Source organism: Mesoplodon bidens, assembly GCF_964165515.1.
Source record: "Mesoplodon bidens genome assembly, chromosome: 4".
Classification (NCBI taxonomy): Eukaryota; Metazoa; Chordata; class Mammalia; order Artiodactyla; family Ziphiidae; genus Mesoplodon; species Mesoplodon bidens.
The window spans coordinates 10,041,804-10,062,613 of NC_138160.1; the positions used below are offsets into that span (position 1 = coordinate 10,041,804).

General features: G+C 42.0%; 1 protein-coding gene across 2 annotated transcripts in view; it reads right to left on the minus strand.

Annotated features, from left to right (window-relative positions):
• Positions 1 to 20,810, minus strand: part of CTNND2 (catenin delta 2) — a gene marked incomplete at its 5' end in the record, with an annotated part of 962,722 nt that overhangs the window by 119,520 nt on the left and 822,392 nt on the right. For both annotated transcript variants that reach the window (XM_081231805.1, XM_081231804.1), the window contains 2 exons: positions 2,363 to 2,536; positions 17,865 to 18,050. In XM_081231805.1, coding sequence (XP_081087931.1) covers positions 2,363 to 2,536; positions 17,865 to 18,050 — 360 coding nt within the window. The remainder of the gene's footprint in view (positions 1 to 2,362; positions 2,537 to 17,864; positions 18,051 to 20,810) is intronic.

Below are 20,810 nucleotides of genomic sequence, written 5' to 3' on the forward strand. Positions count from 1 at the left end.
TGGCTGCTTTTAAGATGATCTCTTTACTACTGATTTTGAGCAACTTGATTATAATGTAACTTGGTATAACTTTTCATGTTTCTCTTAGAGTTTCTTGAGTTGCTTAGATGTGTGAGCTTGCAGTTTTCAGTAAATTTGGAAAGTTTTCAACCATTATTTCTTCAAATAGTTTTTTCTGTTCTCTTCCTCCTTTCTCTCTTGTTTTGTTTGGTTCTCCATTTACACATACATCAGGCCACTTGAAGGTCACTGATGTACTGTCAATTTTTTTTTCCTTTTTCCTCTGTTTCATTTTGTATACTTTCCAGTTGCTATCTTTCAGTTCACTAATCTTTTCTGCAATGTCTAATCCGCTGTTGATCCCACTCCATGTATTTTTCATTCCAGATATTGTTTTCAACTCCAGAAGTTTTATTTGTATCTTTATAAATTTTCCATGTTTCCAGTTAACTTTTTCAGCACATGGAACATAGAGTTTAACTTTTAAAGCAAAGGTGGAAGTCTTACATTCAAAATCCTCTAGAGCTCAAAGACATTTCTCCATTTTTAACTTGTTCTTATAAAAACCTAAGTGTTTCTCAAGTAAAGCAATAATTCATTAAAAAAAATCAAGAGATGGCAAACTTGATTTGCCACCATCTAGATGGCTTTGCATTTCAGGGCAGACTCAGGCCTGGAACCCAGAGCTTCTCTTCCCATCCCCTTCTAATCCATCCTCCAAGGCCAGGGAGCTGGGTGGGGACTTGCAGCAACTTAGTGTTCTTGGGTATATACAGTGACAACCCCTTAGCCTATGACATCCTGCCTCTTTTCATCTAGTGTTGCGACTGATCTGCATGATGTGGGGTGAAGCCACCATGATCTCCTCTGCTTAAAGACGACGCATCTGAGAAACACTGAGGTGCTTTAATTTTCCCAGGACCACAAAGCTTAGAAAAGTTAGAGCCTAGGTTTGAATTGTGATCTGAGTTGAAGCCTCCTAACTTTAGAGTGAAGTTAATGCTAAGGGCAAGTTCAAGGAAGTGACTTCCATTACTATCTCTTTCCTACTTATGCAAGGCTATATTCTGGCATTCTTCTTGGTGAGACTCTACTTTTGAAGCTTTTCTCTGGTTGAAAGCAAGAGACAAGTTCACCTCAAGCCCATTCCAAACTGAATTCCTAAGGTACAACATTAGTGATGCCTTATGGACAGGGAGGGAAAGGGATAATTATGCTCATTCTTAAGACTCTCAAGAGAAGAGGTGAGCCTGCCATGATTGAGTAAGTAGCCAGCTCCTGGGAAGTATCATCAGGGGCTGGGTCCCAAGAGCTGAGATGTCACATCCAAGAAAGAAAATGCTCCAGCTGACACTGTAGCCATGGAAAGGAAGATGGCAGAGAGAGAAGTGACGAGAGGCAGGTATTGGAAGGTATAATAATAAGGGAATGTATTATTACATGACACTGAAGCCAATACGTGTGGTACCCATGGTACTGAGCTTCTGAGAGTTATCTGTAGCTATGTGTCTATATTAATATTGTTTTGAAGAAAATGAATGGTAAAGAAAAGATTGATTTATGGATATCCCAAACCCCAGGCATTGATATTAAATGAATGAGGAATTGAAGGTAGAGGTCTTGATATTTTCCCTACATGCCCTCAGTTCTTCTAAGAGGTTACACTCTTTTGTGCAATAAGGCAAGTTAGCCCATGTAACTATTAGTGACCAAACTCAAGAATTCTTTGCTATCATGAATCCGTTTCTACCCACAAAGTAGGTCATGAAAAATTTTTGGTGAGAACCGACCTGGAACAGTGTGTATTTGTAAAGACCCAGAGAAAAAGATCCCCCTAATCTCTTTTCCAATCATACAGTTGCTTTACTGTAACCTTTTGCCAAAGATAACTATTTTCCTCTGTAATCCCGTAATTTAAAAATGCAAGAGGTTCTTTTCCTTTGGGGACATGACCAGCTGCAACATTACAGGATTCACTGTGGTTTTCATATGACATGTTTGGGTATCAGCTCCCTTAACTGTCAATGACAGTGCTTTGAAAAGTCTCAACATGTCAGTCTCCCCTGAAAATGAAGTAGCTCAGTTACGCAAATATAATGGAAAGCATTCACAGCATCTTCAATGACTATACTTACATCTATTCCTCTGTGTTTTGTAGCGATCTTCAACGACCCCTGAGCCCTTAAGAAGAATTTTTAAAAGAAATACCTTTCTAAGTCCAACAGTTCAATGGAACTGGTCTTTCTCTAATATCCTTAGAAACTTTATTAGAATTGCACTTCTCAAATTTGGACTTCTCATATTTCCTAAGGACCTTCTCATCATTCCAGATTTCTTTCTTATTGTAACAAACTCATCATACCTTCCAGCTCCCTGCAGCCAAGTTCTGCAGGGCGCCTGCCGCCCCTTCCAGCGTGTCTGCATTTGAGCACTCAGAGAGCAGTGTGAGGTAGGGTTTGACTATGGATGGGTGCCACAGCATCTGGATCCCTTTTGGTGGTTCTGCACAGTCTGGAAGAGGTCCTACTCCATCCCACTGGTGGAAGAGAAATGAGAGAGTAAACATCTTCAACATCTTTACACTTCCCAGTATTGCCTTCGGCAAACATCAAAGACAAAAACAAAAGCAGGGTGTCATGACATTTGGTGTGCATCTACTGTAGGTAGGATACTGCATCAACAGTCCAAGGACCACCAAAAATGGGAGAGCCATTCCTGCCCACCGAGAGCTTATGATGGAGGGTGGAGGGGGTAGGAGCATGTACATAAGTGAATGTAACTGGCAGCAGAATGGCTAAGCCCTCTGAGAACAGTTCTAGCACACTGCTACAGGAAGGAAGGAGAAGAGATGGGTTAATTTTAATCGGTCAGGGTGGAAGAAAGCTAAACATCAAGGCACCATACTTTACAGTAAGCATACTATAGGCATAGCACAGTAGTTAGTAACTATCAAATGCCCTCACTTCTTATACATAAGTGTTAATTGTGATAAATTCCTATATCACTTGTAAACTACATATTCTGTCATTGCACCTATGGGCATCAAACAAATGACAGAATGGACAAAAGAGAGAAAATTGTTACGGTTTATTATATACATTGACGTGAGCTATAAGCAAATTTTGATCTTATAGAAATTCTGATGTTTGCTTTGGATTGAATCTAACAAATAACAGAATATGTAACTAAAATTTAATTACATATACATTTTAAATTATGGATTATATGCACAAATCAGTAGAGTCCTAAAAATGATAGCTATGAAGATCATGTAGCAATTTGGACAAATGTTTATGATAAAAGTTAAATAAACAAAGCAGGATGAAAAGTAATATTGGGTTTGTGTTCAAAAATGTATAGTAAAAAATGTAATGATAATAAAAATTTATTAATAAAGTGTCTCTCATTTTTTTCTACCTTTCTAATTTTCTGTTTTGTTATCCTTATAATTTTAAAAATATTAAATGTTCCAATAATGATTCTGATCTTTGATCACACATAGCCTATTTCTTTCATTAAAAATAAAGGCAGTGAGTATAATGAGGGTAGAAATAAAGTAATAAGTGTAGAAAAAATACTCCCATATTCATTTTTGAGAAAAATCATAGTAAAACAAAAGAATTATTTTATAGTATCACAGTGGGAATATTAAGTTATTTAACTGCTTATTTGGCTTTATTAATGATTGCTTAAAACATAATCTAAAAGACATATATATCAATACTAAGCTTTCTCACAGATATTTTATGTACATACATGTATGTGCACCTGTGTCCATATATGTGTATGTATACCTATGAAAAAAAAATTGTATTTCAGAAGCTGTGTAAGTAAGTTCCTTATTTCTGAAAATTTACCTGGAAGAAAATATAGCTTACATCCTATCCTCGCAACAAAAATAGAAGTGTTGATAGAAATAATGAAAAGTTGTTTAACAGTTACAAACAATTTCAAGAATCTATCACTTATTTTCCAAAAGAAAAATTAGAAAGTCATGCCTTCTTTTTCTCAATTATGATACAGCTTAACTCAGTTCAAGGCTAAAGCTCAGAGATGAATGACATCCCATCGACGGGTGACGGCCATCCCATTAAAGGTCATTTTCATTCAGAGTGTCACTCTATCTCCACTTTATAACAAGGACACTCAAGGTGCGGAGCTTCCTGTTCTTTCAACCAAAGCCACTTCTAAACCCTTCAAAGCAGACTTTGCACCTGTACACAGCCTATCAATAAAACCAGTCCATCTCTTTTAAATACATAACAAAACAAAATTGAAAGTGAACCAGACTTGTCACATTGTTCCTGCTTCATTATTTGAGACTGGCTCACTGCACCAGATAGAAAGAGAGCACTAGGGTAAGAGAACAGCCCTTTTGTAGATTTGATGACTTTGATGATGAAACAGGAGTGATATTGTCTTCTCATAGGAAACCAGCTGGGGGTATTGAATCTCTCGGCTAGCTAGTGCAACAGGAAATGCTAAATTCTTTCTTTATTTTTTTCATTTTGTTATCTCCTTAATACTTTTAAGCTATCATTTCCATATAAAGATTTAGATTTCATATAAAGATTTAGAGCTCAACATGGATGGAATTTCCCTCTCATGTAAGAGCCAACATAACAGCGTGAGGTATAGAGACATTTTATTTGCACGCTCATTACAACATGTGACAGACAAACTGTAAAAAGAGTAAAAAAAAAAAGCTGTGTTATCATTTGCTGGGTTTCATCTGGTTCTTTTTTTCTAACTTCTATGCAAATAAAACAGGATAAATGGCTAAATCAGTAGACAATTTTCTTCTGTTCTGACATGTGATCTATGTAGCTCTTAAATACCTTTTATTACAATCCTTTCTTAGTGGCTACAGAGAGAATCTGAAGGAAATAAAAGGAAAACTGATGTGAATATGGATAGCCTTTGACAGCAACAAAAGAAGTTCAAAGGGGATTCTCTGCTATTTCAGAACGCTGATGGCACCCTGGCACATCGACACAGAAGATAAAGAACTATTTCAAAGGCAGTCAGTGTATCCTGCCTTCATCTGGGTACTTTATTCAAACTTTTATTGAGTTAATAGGGAAAGAAGTATCTATCAACTGTCCATTAAAAAATAGATTTTCATCACCTATAAAAAACCGGAAGTCTTCTTTAAAAGTTGTGCTAACACACCTGAAGTCATGTCGCCTAGTCAATCAATACCAACAGGACTACAGGGCAATGGTGACGTCAGGATCAGACTGAAGTTGTGAAACAGTTCTGCATGTGAAAACGTTAAATGCCAACCTTCTTCTAGAGTGAGGATCCACGAGAAATCAAGGGATATGCAACTCTTTTACCAAAAAAATGGAAACCCATTATTTATAAATTTAAATACAAGATGAATTTATCCTAAAATTTTTCAAAACTGCCACATGGCTTGAAGGCAAACAGTGGCTAAATCTTTAACACAGTCAAAACACTGATCACACAGCTATTTAGTCCTAAGAACACAGAACTTAAATTTATAAATAAGCCTTATGCAAACTATATTTGTTTTTGACTGTACCTTGAGGGCATATTACCAAAATTTTTCTAAGAACTTGAAATATGAAAATAATATATAAAGAAGCAAAATGTTTTCAGGTCAGGAGGGAGAACTTTCTATGTAATAGAGACAAGGCACAACCAACAAAGTATTTCCAGGAAACCAACAGGGACAAAGCTAGCAGAGTATTTTTTGATTATATTGGCTGAATTATTGCCAAGTTGTGACATATAAACACACACACACACACACACACAAGTGTGTGTGTGTGTTTATATGTCTTCATTTATCAGGTTTAAATTTAAAAATCAAACAGAAATTAGACAAAGGGAAAGCAAAAGAAAAAGGAGAAAGGCATTTGTGGTTTTAAAAAGTTTTCTTCCAGCACAGGGGAAATGTTGAGTGAAAATATCCCTTCCTCCTCATAGTTTTACTCCTTAGGCTTGAGAGTTAAATAAATGTTCCTTAATTTTAGGCACATTTAAAATTTTATCTGTTATATTTTAACGAATAAAACTTGCAAAAGTTCTAGCTGTTCTTGATTCTTAAAGTTAGTACTTAAATGCTCAAATTATACTTTATGCAGGTCATTCATGTTATTAAATAGGAAAAAACCCTGATAATCTCTAGCATTAAAGCTCCTCTTATTCATTGTCTTATTTATAGGAATTGAGAATTTACAAATATACTTTGAGTTTAAGAAATTAAGGATTGAGTGGGTTATAACAGTATTTTAGATTTTTTTCAACAGATAATACTTTGGATTGGGACTTCCCTGGTGGTGCAGTGGTTAAGAATCCGCCTGCCAATGCAGGGGACACAGGTTCGAGCCCTGGTCCGGGAAGATCCCACATGCCGAGGAGCAACTAAGCCCATGCGCCCCACTATTGAGCCTGTGCTCTAGAGCCCGTGAGCCACAAATACTGAAGCCCGCACACCTAGAGCCCATGCTCCGCAACAAGAGAAGCCACCACAATGAGAAGCACATGCATCACCATGAAGAGTAGTCCCTGCTCGCCACAACTAGAGAGAGCCCACGTGCAGCAACGAAGACCCAACACATCCAAAAATAAATTTAAAAAAACAAAAAACAAAACCTTTGGATTGATATTGGTGTCCCACCCAAATTCATATGTTAAAGCCTAACCCTTAATGTGATGGTATTTAAAGGCGAGGCCTTTGGGAGGTAATTGGGTTTAGATGAGGTCATGAGGGTGGGGCCCCTATGACAGGATTAGTATCCTGATAAAAAGATGAAGGGACCAGAGCTTTCTCTTTCTGCCATGTAAGGACACAGCAAGAAGATGGCCATCTGTGAATCAGGAAAGGGGCTCTCAATAGACACCGAATCTGCTGGCCCCTTGGACCTCCAGCCTCCAAAACTGTGAGAAAGAAATGTCTGTTATGTAAGCCATCTGGTCTAGGGCATTTTGGTACAGCAGCCCGAGCTGAGCAAGACAGTAGTCACAGTAAGCACTAAGAAAGTTTGGTGTCAGTGTTACGAGGACCCTCCAGCTACACCCTGGCTGTCCTGCCCTGGAAACTCTTTTGGGGACAGGCTGGCAGCAAAGAAGGAGTGAGTAAGGCAGGATTATGCTGACAGTAGATCACAGAACAAACCAATAGACTGACTTGTCCTCCCAAGTAGCACCACATTCACTAACATATTATCAACACTTTTGTTTTTCAGTTATATGTGTATATATATATATATATATATATATATATATATATATGTTCATTTATATATATATATGTATATTTATCAGACTATTTTCCATTATAGGTTATTACAAGATATTGAACATGGTTCCCTGTGTTATATAGTAAATCCTTATTGCTTAGCTATTTTACGTGTAGTATTGATAGTTGGAATCTGTCAATCCCATACTCCTAATTCATCCCTCTCCTCCTTACCCCTTTGGTAACCATAAGTTTGTTTTCTATGTCTGTGAGTCTATTTCTGTTTTGTAAATAAGTTCATTTGTATCATTTTTTAAGATTCCACATATAAGCAATATCATGTGATACTGGTCTTTCTCTGACTTACTTCACTCAGTATGACAAACTCTAGGTCCATCCATGTTGCTGCAAATGGCATCATTTCATTCTTTTTTATGTATCAGTACTTTGCTTGACTGGCTTTAAAGGTATGACTGTACAACTAATATCAATAAAACAAATAAGCGAACAGTTTATATCATTCATTATCCAAAATTGTTAGAATTGAAAATATGTATTCTCTCCCCAAGAAGGTAGTGCTCAAACATTTTTTAAAAGGAAGAGAATAAGATGCTCCCACGTTAGAAGCCAAGGGTTTGCTGAAATCTGGACACAGTGGTTTTTGATGTGGTCATGGTCAGGGAAGGAGATACACACTGGCCACTGACTGTAAGGAATGCCTGCTTAGGAAGAAAACCACCCAACTGTGGGAATGGGCTCAATGTGTGGGTTTAAAAAAAAAGCCTTTCTTTAGACTGGCTTTTAATACTTTTACTTCTCCTTAGGGCTTAAATTCTATTTTAAAGATTTCTCTCTTAGTTGGTTTGAGGATGGAATCATGGAAGCCATTTGCTCCTTATACAAAAAGAGAGGTCTGACTTAGGGATAAAAATCAGAAAGTTCGGGCTTCCCTGGTGGCACAGTGGTTGAGAGTCCGCCTGCCGATGCAGGGGACACGGGTTCATGCCCCGGTCCAGGAAGACCCCACATGCCGTGGAGCGGCTGGGCCCGTGAGCCATGGCTGCTGAGCCTGCGCGTCCGGAGCCTGTGCTCCGCAACGGGAGAGGCCACAGCAGTGAGAGGCCCACGTACCACAAAAACAAAACAAAACAAAACAAAAAAATCAGAAAGTTCAGGGACTTCCCTGGAGGTCCAGTGGACTGTGTGCTCTCAGTGCAGGGGGTGTGTGTTCAATCCCTGGTCGGGGAACTAAGATCCCACATGCTGCATGGTACCGCCAAAAAAAAAAAAAAATTAGAAAGTTCAAAACCCAGAAAGTAAAGATGTCTGTACACTTTACAAAGAGACTGTGTAAATGGATTCTTTAGGGGATGGTGGCTCACAAGATTATTACATTCATAAGAGCCCCTACTGAATGAGAAGAATTAACGAGGGAATTTCAGCTCCTCCCTCTGAAGGAGCTTACAACTACCCCAGTTTCTACTTCCAAGGCACCAGGCTGGGTACCAGGGAGATGCTAACAAGACGTTCTCGCCTACATGGAAGAAAGATTTACATTCTGGGAGGAGCACTGCTAAAATACACAGCTCCTTCTGTTGCATATGTCACAGCCATTCCAGTCTATGTACGGAAAAGAGCTTTTGCTGCTGTATGTTTGGAACACAAATAGAAAAGGCCACTTCACCAGCGGAATGCATCTCTAGTGCCTAAATTTCTCTACCAACGACAGAGAATGACAGTCAGCATGTGTGCAGGCTCACTTTTCTTTTAAAGGGATTTCAGTGACATAAATGGGCCAGAGGTACTGCAAGGGAAAGGGAGTGGATGTGCAGTGACAGGAAAACAGTCTGATTTTAAAATCCCACTCTTGCCTCCCAGCTGAAGTTACACATCACAGAATGTAGGAAGAGAAAATGGCTCTAAAATGGGAAACTGTCAGGGAATATTCCTTCATGCAGGGTTTGGGTAAATTAGGCCACAGCCAGTGCTAAATACTTTGAAAAGCCACAACCTAAACACAGTCCATCCACTGTTGGCCACTTTTTGCTTGATTTGGTTTGAACAGCAGTTACTAATTGATTTTTGCCCTGACCGTGTTTCATCATCAGTTTCAGCTAATGGGGGGAGGGGAGGAGGAAAAGGAGGCAGGCAAGGGAATGGAAGTAATGGTTTTTAAAAAAAAAAAAAAAAAAAAAAAACTCCAAGCAACTGTCAAAAGCCAAAAGAGAAATGATTTTTGTGTTGACGCTTGGGAATTTGGAAGGCAAGGGTAGCTCGGGCGTCTGACTTCCCCGGGAGCTGTTCAGAAGCCGTCGACTACAGGGAGGCTGAACCTACGGAAAGAGAGAACAGAGGTGACGGCCAGTGACTCGTATTCTTGTGGTACGTGTGTCTCCAGGCTCTCCTTGCAAAAGATATGGGGAATTTTGCCTTTGAGAGATTAGAAAGCTGTCTTAAAGGTGAGATCGGCTTTGGTGTTTCCCAAACAAGGCTTCAGAACAAAAGACATTCAGGGAGAGACTTGCTGCCTCACCTCCGTGCCTGTGTGGGCGCACACCCCTCAGGAGAAGGCGGGAGGGAGGCGGGAGATGCTGCCAGCTCCGGAGACTGGCACAAGGCGGCCACTGTGTTGTGACCACAGAGGAGTGTTATCAAGGCTGGTCTGCATCACTGGGCTCGCCTGCCGCTTCCCCAAGTCATCCTGATGGAACCAACTGGAACACTAGTAATGCTCACCTAGAATTCTTTCTGCTCCCAACTTCTCATCCACATCTAGGGAAACCTGGGCTATGACCCACCCCACTACCTGCTTTTTCAAGGGACTCTGTCCCTGACTTGCCAACTTCCTTGAGGTAGTCCTGTAGTCTTGTTTGTTTATATCTTTGGTGACACATCCCTCAAAGACAGTCTAATACAGTGGTTTTCAACTGGAGTGATTTTAACACCCAAGGGGACAGTTGGCAATGTCTGGGGACAGTTTTGGTTGTCACAACTAGGGAAAGCAGTGCTATTGATTGGTGTCTACTGGGTAGAAGCCAGTGATGCTGATAAACATCCCACAGTGCCCAGGGTAGCACTACAAGAGGGAATTACGCAGCTCCAAATGTCAGCAGTGCCAAGGTTGAGAAACCCAGGTCTAGTCTGTAAGACACAGACTATTGACTGATGGCGTGAGTACGGAATGGTAAAGTGTAAACACAAACTAAGTGAGACACCCAAAAGTGACCGTTAAGTCTGTAAACCCACTGAAAGTGGGAAAGCAGCATTTCTAGGTGACGGGATACATTTTATATGAGAGGCGCAGAAGAAGGAGAAGCATCTCACTCCTTCACGGGGAGCGGCAAAGGACAGTCACCACACAAAACTGTGCAGCCGTGATCTTTGTGGGCGCATGCGCTTTATTGCTTTGAGGGCATGACGTAGCGCGTCTTGAGTCACCAAGCTCCCGGCATACGGTGAGGTGACGGCAGACTGAGGCTACACGGCTACCAGCCATGAGGAATGGCGGCCGCTGAAATCAGCAGGTGGTTACACAGGAAACGGGATCAAGCCACAACCGAGAAAGAATAAGGAAACGGAAACTGCCGGGAAGGGAGAAAAGCAACCTGTCATACTAGGAAACGAGGACTTGAAGGCATGAGGAATGTCACAAAGGGGCAGACCCCGCAGGTGGTAATAAAGCGAATCAAAATGTACTCACACTGTCCGTCACTGGCATCCAGAGTGATGAAGACAAATTTTGGCTACGTAGCCACAGCCTTAAAAGCATTCTTTCTAAAAGTAAAACTACAGGGCTTCCCCGGTGGCGCAGTGGTTGAGAGTCCGCCTGCCGATGCAGGGGACACGGGTTCGTGCCCCGGTCCGGGAAGATCCCGCATGCCGTGGAGCGGCTGGGCCCGGGAGCCATGGCCGCTGAGCCTGCGCGTCCGGAGCCTGTGCTCCGCAACGGGAGAGGCCACAACAGCGAGAGGCCCGCGTACCGCAAAAAAAAAAAAAAAAAAAAGTAAAACTACATGTTTGAGAAGTGATTAAGGATATAGGCGAGATTTAACTACATGGATGTTTATTGCAGTTTATGTGAGTTAAAATGTGGGAGCAACCTCATTGCCTGATCATCGGGGACTGGTTCATACAACACGGTGACCCCTACAATGGTTCTTGGTAGCCCTTCCATATTCTGGTGTAGATGACTATTTGCTGGCAAGGAGAGAGGTCATGCAGAGCCAAGTGATAAAGCGTCTACAACAGCCTGCAGAGCGAGGCAGGGTGGGTGCTGCACCCACACCCGTCCTTCCCTTCAGTGGTGTGCCAGTCACCTGGCTGCAGGTAATCGGGGGCTACACTGTCTGCAGAGAATTTGCAAACAGCCAAATGGATGAAAGTTGGTCTTTCTTATTACCATGTGCACACAATTCTAAACAATTTCAAGGATAAAATATCCCTCCTTACTGAGATAGAGAACTCCTACTGCACCCCCTTAGTATGCCACTGTACCCCTTTTCCCTTTGGTTAAGAGAATGCCCAAGGTTCACCTAGGGTCACGGTTGCCCCACAAAAATACTACACATGCCAGTCATCCCTGCAACTCAGGTGCTAATGTGTCCCATCCAGATGGAGAGGGTGTAGGCAACAGTGATGTGTGTGACATTTAGCGGGGGCAGTTCTAGAGGAAAGGGTATTCCCCTCTGTCTTCTTGGCTCCATTTCTGCTCCTGGACTCTGGATATAGAGTCATCTTTGGACCATGAGGAGGAGGGCAGCATCCTAAAGAGGTGAGCATGACAGATCTAAGGAGCCTCCAGAGATTCTTCAGACCAGAGCCTCCAGCAGCGCCAACTTTTACATTAGCAGGAAATACACTTGTCTTCTCTAAGTCACTATGAACTTGGCTGTCTGATGGGGTATGATGTGTCTTAACTCACACTCCAACCAATATCTTATAATTGTATTTTGAAAGGTTAAACAAAGCTATGCATAAATACAGAGAGAAAGAGATCAGAAAGGATTAGAGGCCCAGGTATAAATTTTTATTGTGGCTCACGCTAGAAGGGAAGATGATGGGGGTGTGTGCATTATTTTCTTCTTGTAGCTTATTGCTATTTTACTCATATATTGTTTACACATTATGTGTGCATGTGTTTGTTAATATAAATATTTATAAAATTTTTTGAAGTTATTTAAAATATTTTTATAGATATAATATTTTTACTTATAATTAATATATATTTTATCTCAAGGAAAAACTTACTTAAAATTTAAGGAAGTTTAAAATTCAAATCTGCAATGTACTGATTTAAACTAGCAATAAAATTCATTTTTGTGCTTTGGGACATTGATTGCTATTTATTCTCAGAGTCTCACTTCTGGGCCAACAGCATCTATGGGATGCTGTGGGCTATGTGTGAGTCTCTTGAGGCGGCCCCCAGTACAAAGTCCTGAAACTCCAAGGAAACTTTTCAGGGGATGGGATTTCATGGCATCCAATCCCATTTATGTATGTCACACACTGACATCTTCAGAACTAAGCATCTTTTAGTCTGGTGTGATCAAAGTAATGCTTCCCCAGGGGTACTTTGAGATACATGCATCTACACTTGTTGACATGAACTGCATGTTCTCAGATGATTATCATGATCTAGAATGTTCATTAGGTTTGCTGGTGATCACAGAGTCAGAAGGTAATAAAATGCAGCACTGCCATGAGAAGCTGAGGAACAGCCTGAACCACAAATGGAAAGAGAAGGGCTATGCAGTGCTCCTGGCTCACAGCAGCCATGGGAGGCCAAGTGTCCCAAGAAGACAATGGATGAGGCTGGGACCACCGGCTGGCAACAACCCCACAGCAAGAGCTAGAGGCCCCAGTGGACCACAGCTGGACTGCCATTCAGCACAGCTGGTGCTGGGCCTTGGGCTAGATGTCAAAGACGGAAAGAAGACCCACACAGTCTTGCCCCTCAGAAAATTCTCCCTCTAGGAGATCAACTGCTGTATGTGACTGATAATGTGATGAGCACTGGAGGAGAAGTTTAAATAAAACCATGCAGGTGCAGATTAGAGAAGGATTCACTTTTTACTTGGGAGAACTCTTGAAAGGGTGAAGGTGATGTTTTACTTGGTTTTGAAGGATAATTCTCCAAGGAGTGGAAGAAGGGAAGGGGAAAGCTGGACCGAAGAGCAGCGTGAGCAGAAGTGAGGAGATGGCCTGCGGTATGCTGGGCTGGGCTAGGCTGGACTGGGCTGGGCTGGGAAAGTGTGCAGGGTAAAGGCCTTGAGCTTCTGCGAAGACATGTCTATAGTCATGGAAGAAATTAAGGAGCCTTAAAGGTTTTACACGGAAGCCTAATACTATTGCTTTTGTGGATAAGATATCATGCTGATATCTTAAGTGAAACTTCCCACAATCTATGCATTTGGTGTCAACAACCTAGAAAAGAGATGAAAAAGAGTAATAATACCTCTCTTAAATTGATCCCAGCTCACTAAACAATGATTATCAGGAGAGAGAAGAAGTTGATCATATAAAAATGCTGGATCAGAATCACCTTTGAATTCTGATAGGTTGACATCCTCACCCGTGTGGATATATAAATATCCCTGTGAACTAAAAAATTCAGAGGTGATTCAAGCAGAAGAGAGATGTTTGAACTCTAGGGGATCTTGCTTGTTTTACTTCTGTTTTTCTCTGTGGGTTTCTCTGTACACAGTCAAGTTCACACAGAGTAGGTCTTGAAGGCCCAGGTCTGCTCGGGCCATCAGCCAGCAGTATCCTGTTACCTCTAATCCATGTTTGAGCACCACTGTTCCCCGGACACCATCGCAGGAAGTTTGGCCACATCCCAAATCGAAAAACAAACAAAAATGCTTATTTCTACAAAGGGTGGGAAAGCAGCTAAATCAATTTTGTCTACTGCTATTTCCCTGGACCCCAATCTTCGGATTGCCACCCTGCCCTGCTCTGCCAGGCTGCTGGCACAAAGCCCTGCCAGTGGCGGTGAGGACTGTGCCGGGTGAGATATGCCTCTTGGCACATGACATGTAGACTGCTTTGGCAGAGGGTCTAATTGAAAAGAGCTACTAGAGAAACCAGTCATTTCTTATAATTCAGAGATAGGCACGGAGCACAAAGTCAGAAATTAATGAATTTGCAACAACATCCTTTTGGACCAGAATACGATGCATAGAAGTGTCCAATACAGCCACACACAGGGGCTTACATCTGATGGTTCTGTATCATATGTTTTCTTGAATTATCCCTATCAAGGATCTAAAAGAAAGTTTCCAAGATTTTTATTATAACTAAATCTGGCCTGCAAAGTATAGTATTTTCCAAAGGTACAGAATACCAATGCCCAAGGTGAAAGTCAACATAAGTTTCTGGAATTCAGCAACAGTCAATCACTAAACCAATATTAGATTTTCATCACTTTTGCTTCCCGATAAAATCTCTGGCTCCTCTGTCCTGGTAAGGATCTGCCGTGGATTAGATAACTTTTCATTTTATCTTATGCCTTTCTCTGAGGCAACTCAAATTTAAGAGAAAAAAGCATATACATTTGCATAAACAAACACTGACTTGGTCAGTTAGTTCCTTTTTGAATATTATTTTAAAATAATATTTGAAAAGATTACAATTGTAATGCCCATTGTAGAAAATTTACAAATACACATAAGAAGAATCAGTCACTATCTTCCATCAACTTTGATGTACTGCACTTTTTCTAAAAAAAAAACATTTTTTGTACATGCATATATTTTGTATTTGCATGTGACACATATTTTACTAAAGTGGCCAGGTTTTATCTGCATTGTATCTATATCTATATACATCTTTCTTCAATTCACTTTGTATTATACACTTTCTATAATCACTACCTATTCTTTAAAGAGACTGACTTTATGAGCAGTAGAGATTCCAGGGGATGTATTATATCTGACGATTTTTATAGCTGCAAACCTAGAACTCCATCTGTTTACATCCTCATTAAGCTTGATACTGAATTTCCTGGCACTTCAAAATATTTTTGTATTATGTAGGAGAACAGTTTGAAAACATTTTTTAAAACTATCATTTGGTTGAAATAACTTTGAAGCTTCTTTATAAACAACAAAGTTCCATTGTATTTTAACTTACGGTGGTTTCAGCAAAACTTTCTTAAAGAAATTCTTTTTTTCTCCCTTAAAAGAATATTGTAAGAAGAAAAATGGAACAGACTGTACACCTTTTCATTTAGATTTCAGGCAAAAATCATAAGATTCTACTCATCATTTTAGCGGACTGAACTTAGAAGAGAGCTCACTGACGTCATAAATTATGGTTTGAAGTACAGCATTCTGAAGTGGAATATCGCTCACCATGAGGTCTCATGGAAGCAGCTAAGCACCTTGGACGAAGGGCTCTGTCTTGGGGTGATGTCCATGAATGTTCTCTTCTGACCCCTGGCTTCTCTGGACCCAATCAACTCCTAATCTCACCTGTCATTTGAAAGACCTCAAGCCATGTGAGCACACCTTGGCAGAGTTGGGGAAAGGGTTCAGTGTCGGGGCAGAATCTTACTAAAGGAGACACCAGGGCCAGGCACAGAAGCCATCAGAAGGGTGTGCTTCAAAATCTAAGCCATAGACTAAAGAGAAAACCATGAAATCAGAGTGAATTTACCCTCAGTTTAAAGTTTTTCTTTCTTTCTTTTCTTTCTTCCTCCCTCCCTCTCTCTTTCTCTCTTTCTTTCTTCCTCCCTCCCTCTCTCTTTCTCTCTTTCTTTCTTTCATTCCGCCTGCCAAGGCTAATGTCATATTAATGGACTTCCACAAATCTGATTTCCAAAGTTGCCTGGGCCCATCCCAGAGGCTCTGAATCATTAGGTTGTAGGTGAGATTCAGGTGATTTTGATCACAGGGCAGACTGTAAAGCACTATATTCTTGCCCATAGGCTTTTCTTCCTTTCAACTTTATTGAGCTTGCTTTCCAGGGTAAAGCAGTGTAGGGACTGGGCCCCATGGTATACAATACCACAAAAGGAAACCATGAGAAGAACCCATGTACCTTTGTTAGGCCACCTTTAACTTATTTGATATTGAAAAATATTCAGAACCCATAATAGTTTGGCGCCCTTAAGTACCAGGTAGGATAACTGAAGTGTGTGACATCACTTAGTATAATACTTGGCACATGGCAGGTGCTGGCTAACCACTGCATTCCCCCTGGTAGGAGGGCTCTAAGAGGCAGAATTAAGAACCACGGCTCAATCCTCCCAAAAGGCTCCTCCAATTCAGGGGGAGATGAAAGACAGAGTTTACTGATCCAGGACAGGAGAAAAAGCAGGGCTGGGGATTTATTTCTCAGAGTGGAAGGTCACCATCAAAGAGGCAATGAGCCTGTATCTCCTAAATTATAGGCATGTTTAAGCTGGAACATACAGATCCAGAAGCTGTAGAAAGACCTGGAGCCTCAGGGACTACAAACAGCTTGAGAACTGTAAACTACAAAAATGCTAACACTGACACATTCAGGTTAAATGTAGGAATTATATTTAAGGACATATTCCCATTAATCCTTACCATGAATAAAATAGTTCCTTTAACCTTCACTCAGAGTTAAACTATTCCAAAAATAGTTTAGAAAATAGTGTGCTGTGATCTAAACAGATATTTTTGAAAATTTATTTTGAATTAAAAACCTGGCAAGAGAGCATGTTGGGGATTCTGACCCACTTTCTCAGTCATCCACTCCTGAGGACAGTCAGATCTTGGGCTTATAGGACCCTCAGCAGCTGGAGATACTACCATAGCGTCCAGGGCAAGGCTGGAGGTATAACTACAGTGTCCGGAGGAGACGGGAAGATCTCAGTAGCAGGGGTTTCTGGCAGCCGCAGGACAGGCACTTTTTCTCATTACTCCCTTACCTGGGGGCCTGGTGGGTGAGGGGTTCTACCTCCCAGAGGCTCCCGAGGGGCAGGGCTGGAGGCTGTTCTGTTTTTGCCAAGGCTGAGAATCACAGTCTGTGGGCCTTTACGTCACTGCAGGGCAACCGACAGCTGCTGGAGGAAAGGCCGTTCCATTTTGAAGAGGCCTCTCCAGCCGGACAGCTATCTGGAGTAACCGGAATTGTCCCCCAAGGCCAAGCTTCTAATGTCATTCTGTTGGGAGGGCTGTGAATTACTCCATTTTCCAACAATAAGTGCAAGATTGCATATCCAAAATTTCCCAAATGACCTACCTATACAATACATGTTGGATTTCTGCGCCTCTCTCCACAGCTTCCCTTATTAGACCACACCTATCCTGTTCAACTGTACCACCTGCAAGGCCCCCGCCTGGCCCCCGCAAGGACCGCAATAAATGTGTGCTTCGACACAGAAGAATCAACGCCTGCATCTGACTCGACTGTGTGAGCTGGAACCTTAGAGCTTGCCCTGGACTCAAGCGGCTCCTTCCCTTTTTGAAATTTCCTATCTTGGTGTGGCTGCAGAACCTGAGGGGAGTCACGTAATGCTCCACTGTTTCAGCTATGAAATCCCCACGGAAAGCCTGTGCAGACGCATTAGTGATGTGACCGTGTGTTAGAAACGCAGAGCCCTGCACCTGCAGACACAGACGAAACATGCATGTTGTGATTAGGGCAGGGGCCGATTGCATGCAGCTGCGAGTCCCCACATCACCTGATCTTGAGATTTCTTTTTCTTCTTCTTCTTGCCCCAGCACCCGGAGCTCTCTGCATCTTTGCCATTGGCCTCACCACAGAGCAGCCCGTCCAGCTCATCTGTGCCCAGGTGCTGTCCCTGAGACGTTTCTGCTGCCAGCCGGTAGGAAAGGTTCCTTAAAATGCACACACAGTTTTCAACGGTCTGGAGAATCCAAAAAAAAAAAAGGAGGAGGAGTGAATAAAAACTAACCAGCACTCCTCCACCCAGAAAAGCAATCCATCTTTACACACACATTTTTCTTTGGATGCATGTAGCCACTGCCCCTAAAGGCTCCCTTGAAAGCCACAGTGGAAAGAATTTAGAGAAGGTTGGAAAAGTCTTAAGACCTTTTCTCACCCCAAAGATACTACTTATCAACAAGAGGTCCTTTTTTAAGTAGCTGTCGTTGATTGAAATTCACTTCTGAGCGAGGAAGAACCCACAACCACAAGAGGTCCCAGATGGTGTCCACTTACGGACAATGGCTGCAATGGGGACTAGGGCCCTGAACCACCAAGAGTACAGACAACTGGATTTCTGTCAGCTCTGGGAGGGTGACACTAACATTTACCATCTACCAGGGGCACTTTCTGGGAGTGAAACAGGGCAAGAGGTGCAAACCAGGGTCGTCCCAGGCAAGCCAGGTTCTGTGTTCACCTGGGGACATCAATGTTTCCATGCTGATTTTCTTCGAGATGGCTGGTGCTCCTATTTTCCTGGCAGTGGTGTTAAACAGTGGTTAAGGACACACATAGAGCTGGATACCTGTAGAACCCTAGGTCTATGACCACTGGCTGTGTGACTTGGACAGTGCACCCAATACCTCTGTGACCATAACCTCCTCTGTAAGACGGCCATAATAGTGGCCACATTTTAGGCTGCTGTGTGGAATAGGGTAATTAGAGTATTTACATGTGATAGGCAGAATAAAGCTCTCTGCCCCAAAGATGTCGACATGTCAGTCTCTGAAACCTGTGAATACGTTAGGTTATGTGGTGGAGGATTGCTAATCAGTTGGGAAGATTACCCTGGATTATCCAGGGTGGGGGGCACGGAATCCTGAGGGTCCTATAAGCAAAAGAGGGAGGCAGAAGAGTTAGAGTGAAACCGCGTGAGAAGGACGTGACCTGCTATTGCTGGCTTTAGAGATGCAGGAAGGGGCCACGAGACAAGGAATGTGGGCGGCCTTGAGAAGCTGTAAAGACAAGGAAACAGATGCCTCCCTCGAGCCTCCAGAAGGAATGCAGCCCTGTCAACATGTTGATTTTAGCCCCAAAAGACCCATTTTGGACTCCTGATCTCTAAGATGGTAAGATAATAAGTTTGTATTTTTAAGCTGCCATGTTTGTGGCTATTTGTTATAGCAGCAACAGGAAACTAACCAGGTATGCAGGTACTGAGAAGAGTTTCTGGCACACAGCAAGTGCTGTACAAGGATTTATATAATTAACAATGGTGGAGATGGTAGTGCTGGGAGGTCCAGAGCTTGTGACCTAGATCTAATGGGTCCATGATGGAGTCCTGGCTCTGCCATTTAATGAGCTGTGTGACCTTGGCCAAAGTGTGAAATCTCTCTGTGCTTCTATTTCCTCCCAAAGTCCCCACTGCCAAATTGGAGATTAGGTCTCAACATATGGATTTTGGGGGAACCAAACATTCAGACCAGTGCATCAACCTTTTGACCTTTGTCTTGGATTTGAGGAACTGAGGGAAGAGGGAAAAAAATACCAAATTTTTACAAAGGACAAGATAATGATGGAAAAAAAATGAACTGAGATAAGTTTTATTTTATTTTTTAAATTTAAGTTTAAATTGTTTTATTGAAGTATAGTTGATTTACAATGTCATGTCAGTTTCAGGTGTACAAAATCTGAAAAAGAAGAGATAAGTTGTCTTTTTAAAAGCATTCCAACTTGGCTATCATTTTTCAGGCACCAACTGTGTGACAGCCACCATTCAAGGCAGGGAAGATCGTTCCATTTTACAGATGAGGTCTGAAGCTTTCAGTAACTTACACCAGATTGCACCACTTTTTCTAGTCCTAGGTTGGGACTGGAAGGGCAGTGAGAGCTGCCAGGGTCCAGATTCTGTACTGATCCCATCTATGACTGGAATCTGGCAAAAGGCACTGTATATGTTTGACATGACTACTGTGGGCAGGAAAACCAAGCAGGAAAACCAGTTTTCAGGGTATATTTCTGGACCTTTGCCATTCCAAGCCTTTCTTGTCAGCTTCTCAAGGTTTCATGGGCTGCTAATCCCACAGGCTTTGAGTCAACTTGATTTTCTATCTCAAGCATCCTCCCAGCATCAAAAAAGGAACCGGCATGAAAGTAGGTAAACACAGGACAATGCATGAAAGGGAGAAAAGTCTCTCCCTGAAAAGAAAATGTTATGGTATAAGTCAGAACGATTTTTAAATCAGCTCAAACTGATTTTTCTTACATCAAAGACTTGGGAGAATAAACTCCTTTCTCATCCTGCTGTTCATCTTCCCTGGGGGCACATCCATGCCTCTGTTTGACAAATGACTACTGGGGAATAAATCCGCCGTTTTGAGAAATGTTTTACAATCTACCTGTGGCTGAGGGATGATTGTGAGAGAAGCTGGATGGCGGGGAGAGAAAGGAGAGAGAGAGTGGGGATGGGGAGGGCGGAAGGGAGACAGAGGAAGTGGTAGAGAGGGAAGGATGGGGGTGGCCCCAGGGGTTGAACTTATCTCTCTTTAAGCTTGGTTTGGGAGGGCTACCAAGTCAAGAGCTTTTCTCTGCAGGGGCAGGAAGAAAAGAAAAAAAAGAAGACAGCCACCGCCCTCCTTGGGGACACCAGCAGAAGGTGGGGGCAGCTGGTGGTTTTGGTTCCCATATCCATTGCTGTCAACAGAGCTTTCAGTAGTTCCTCTTGGTCACCAGGGTCATTTTG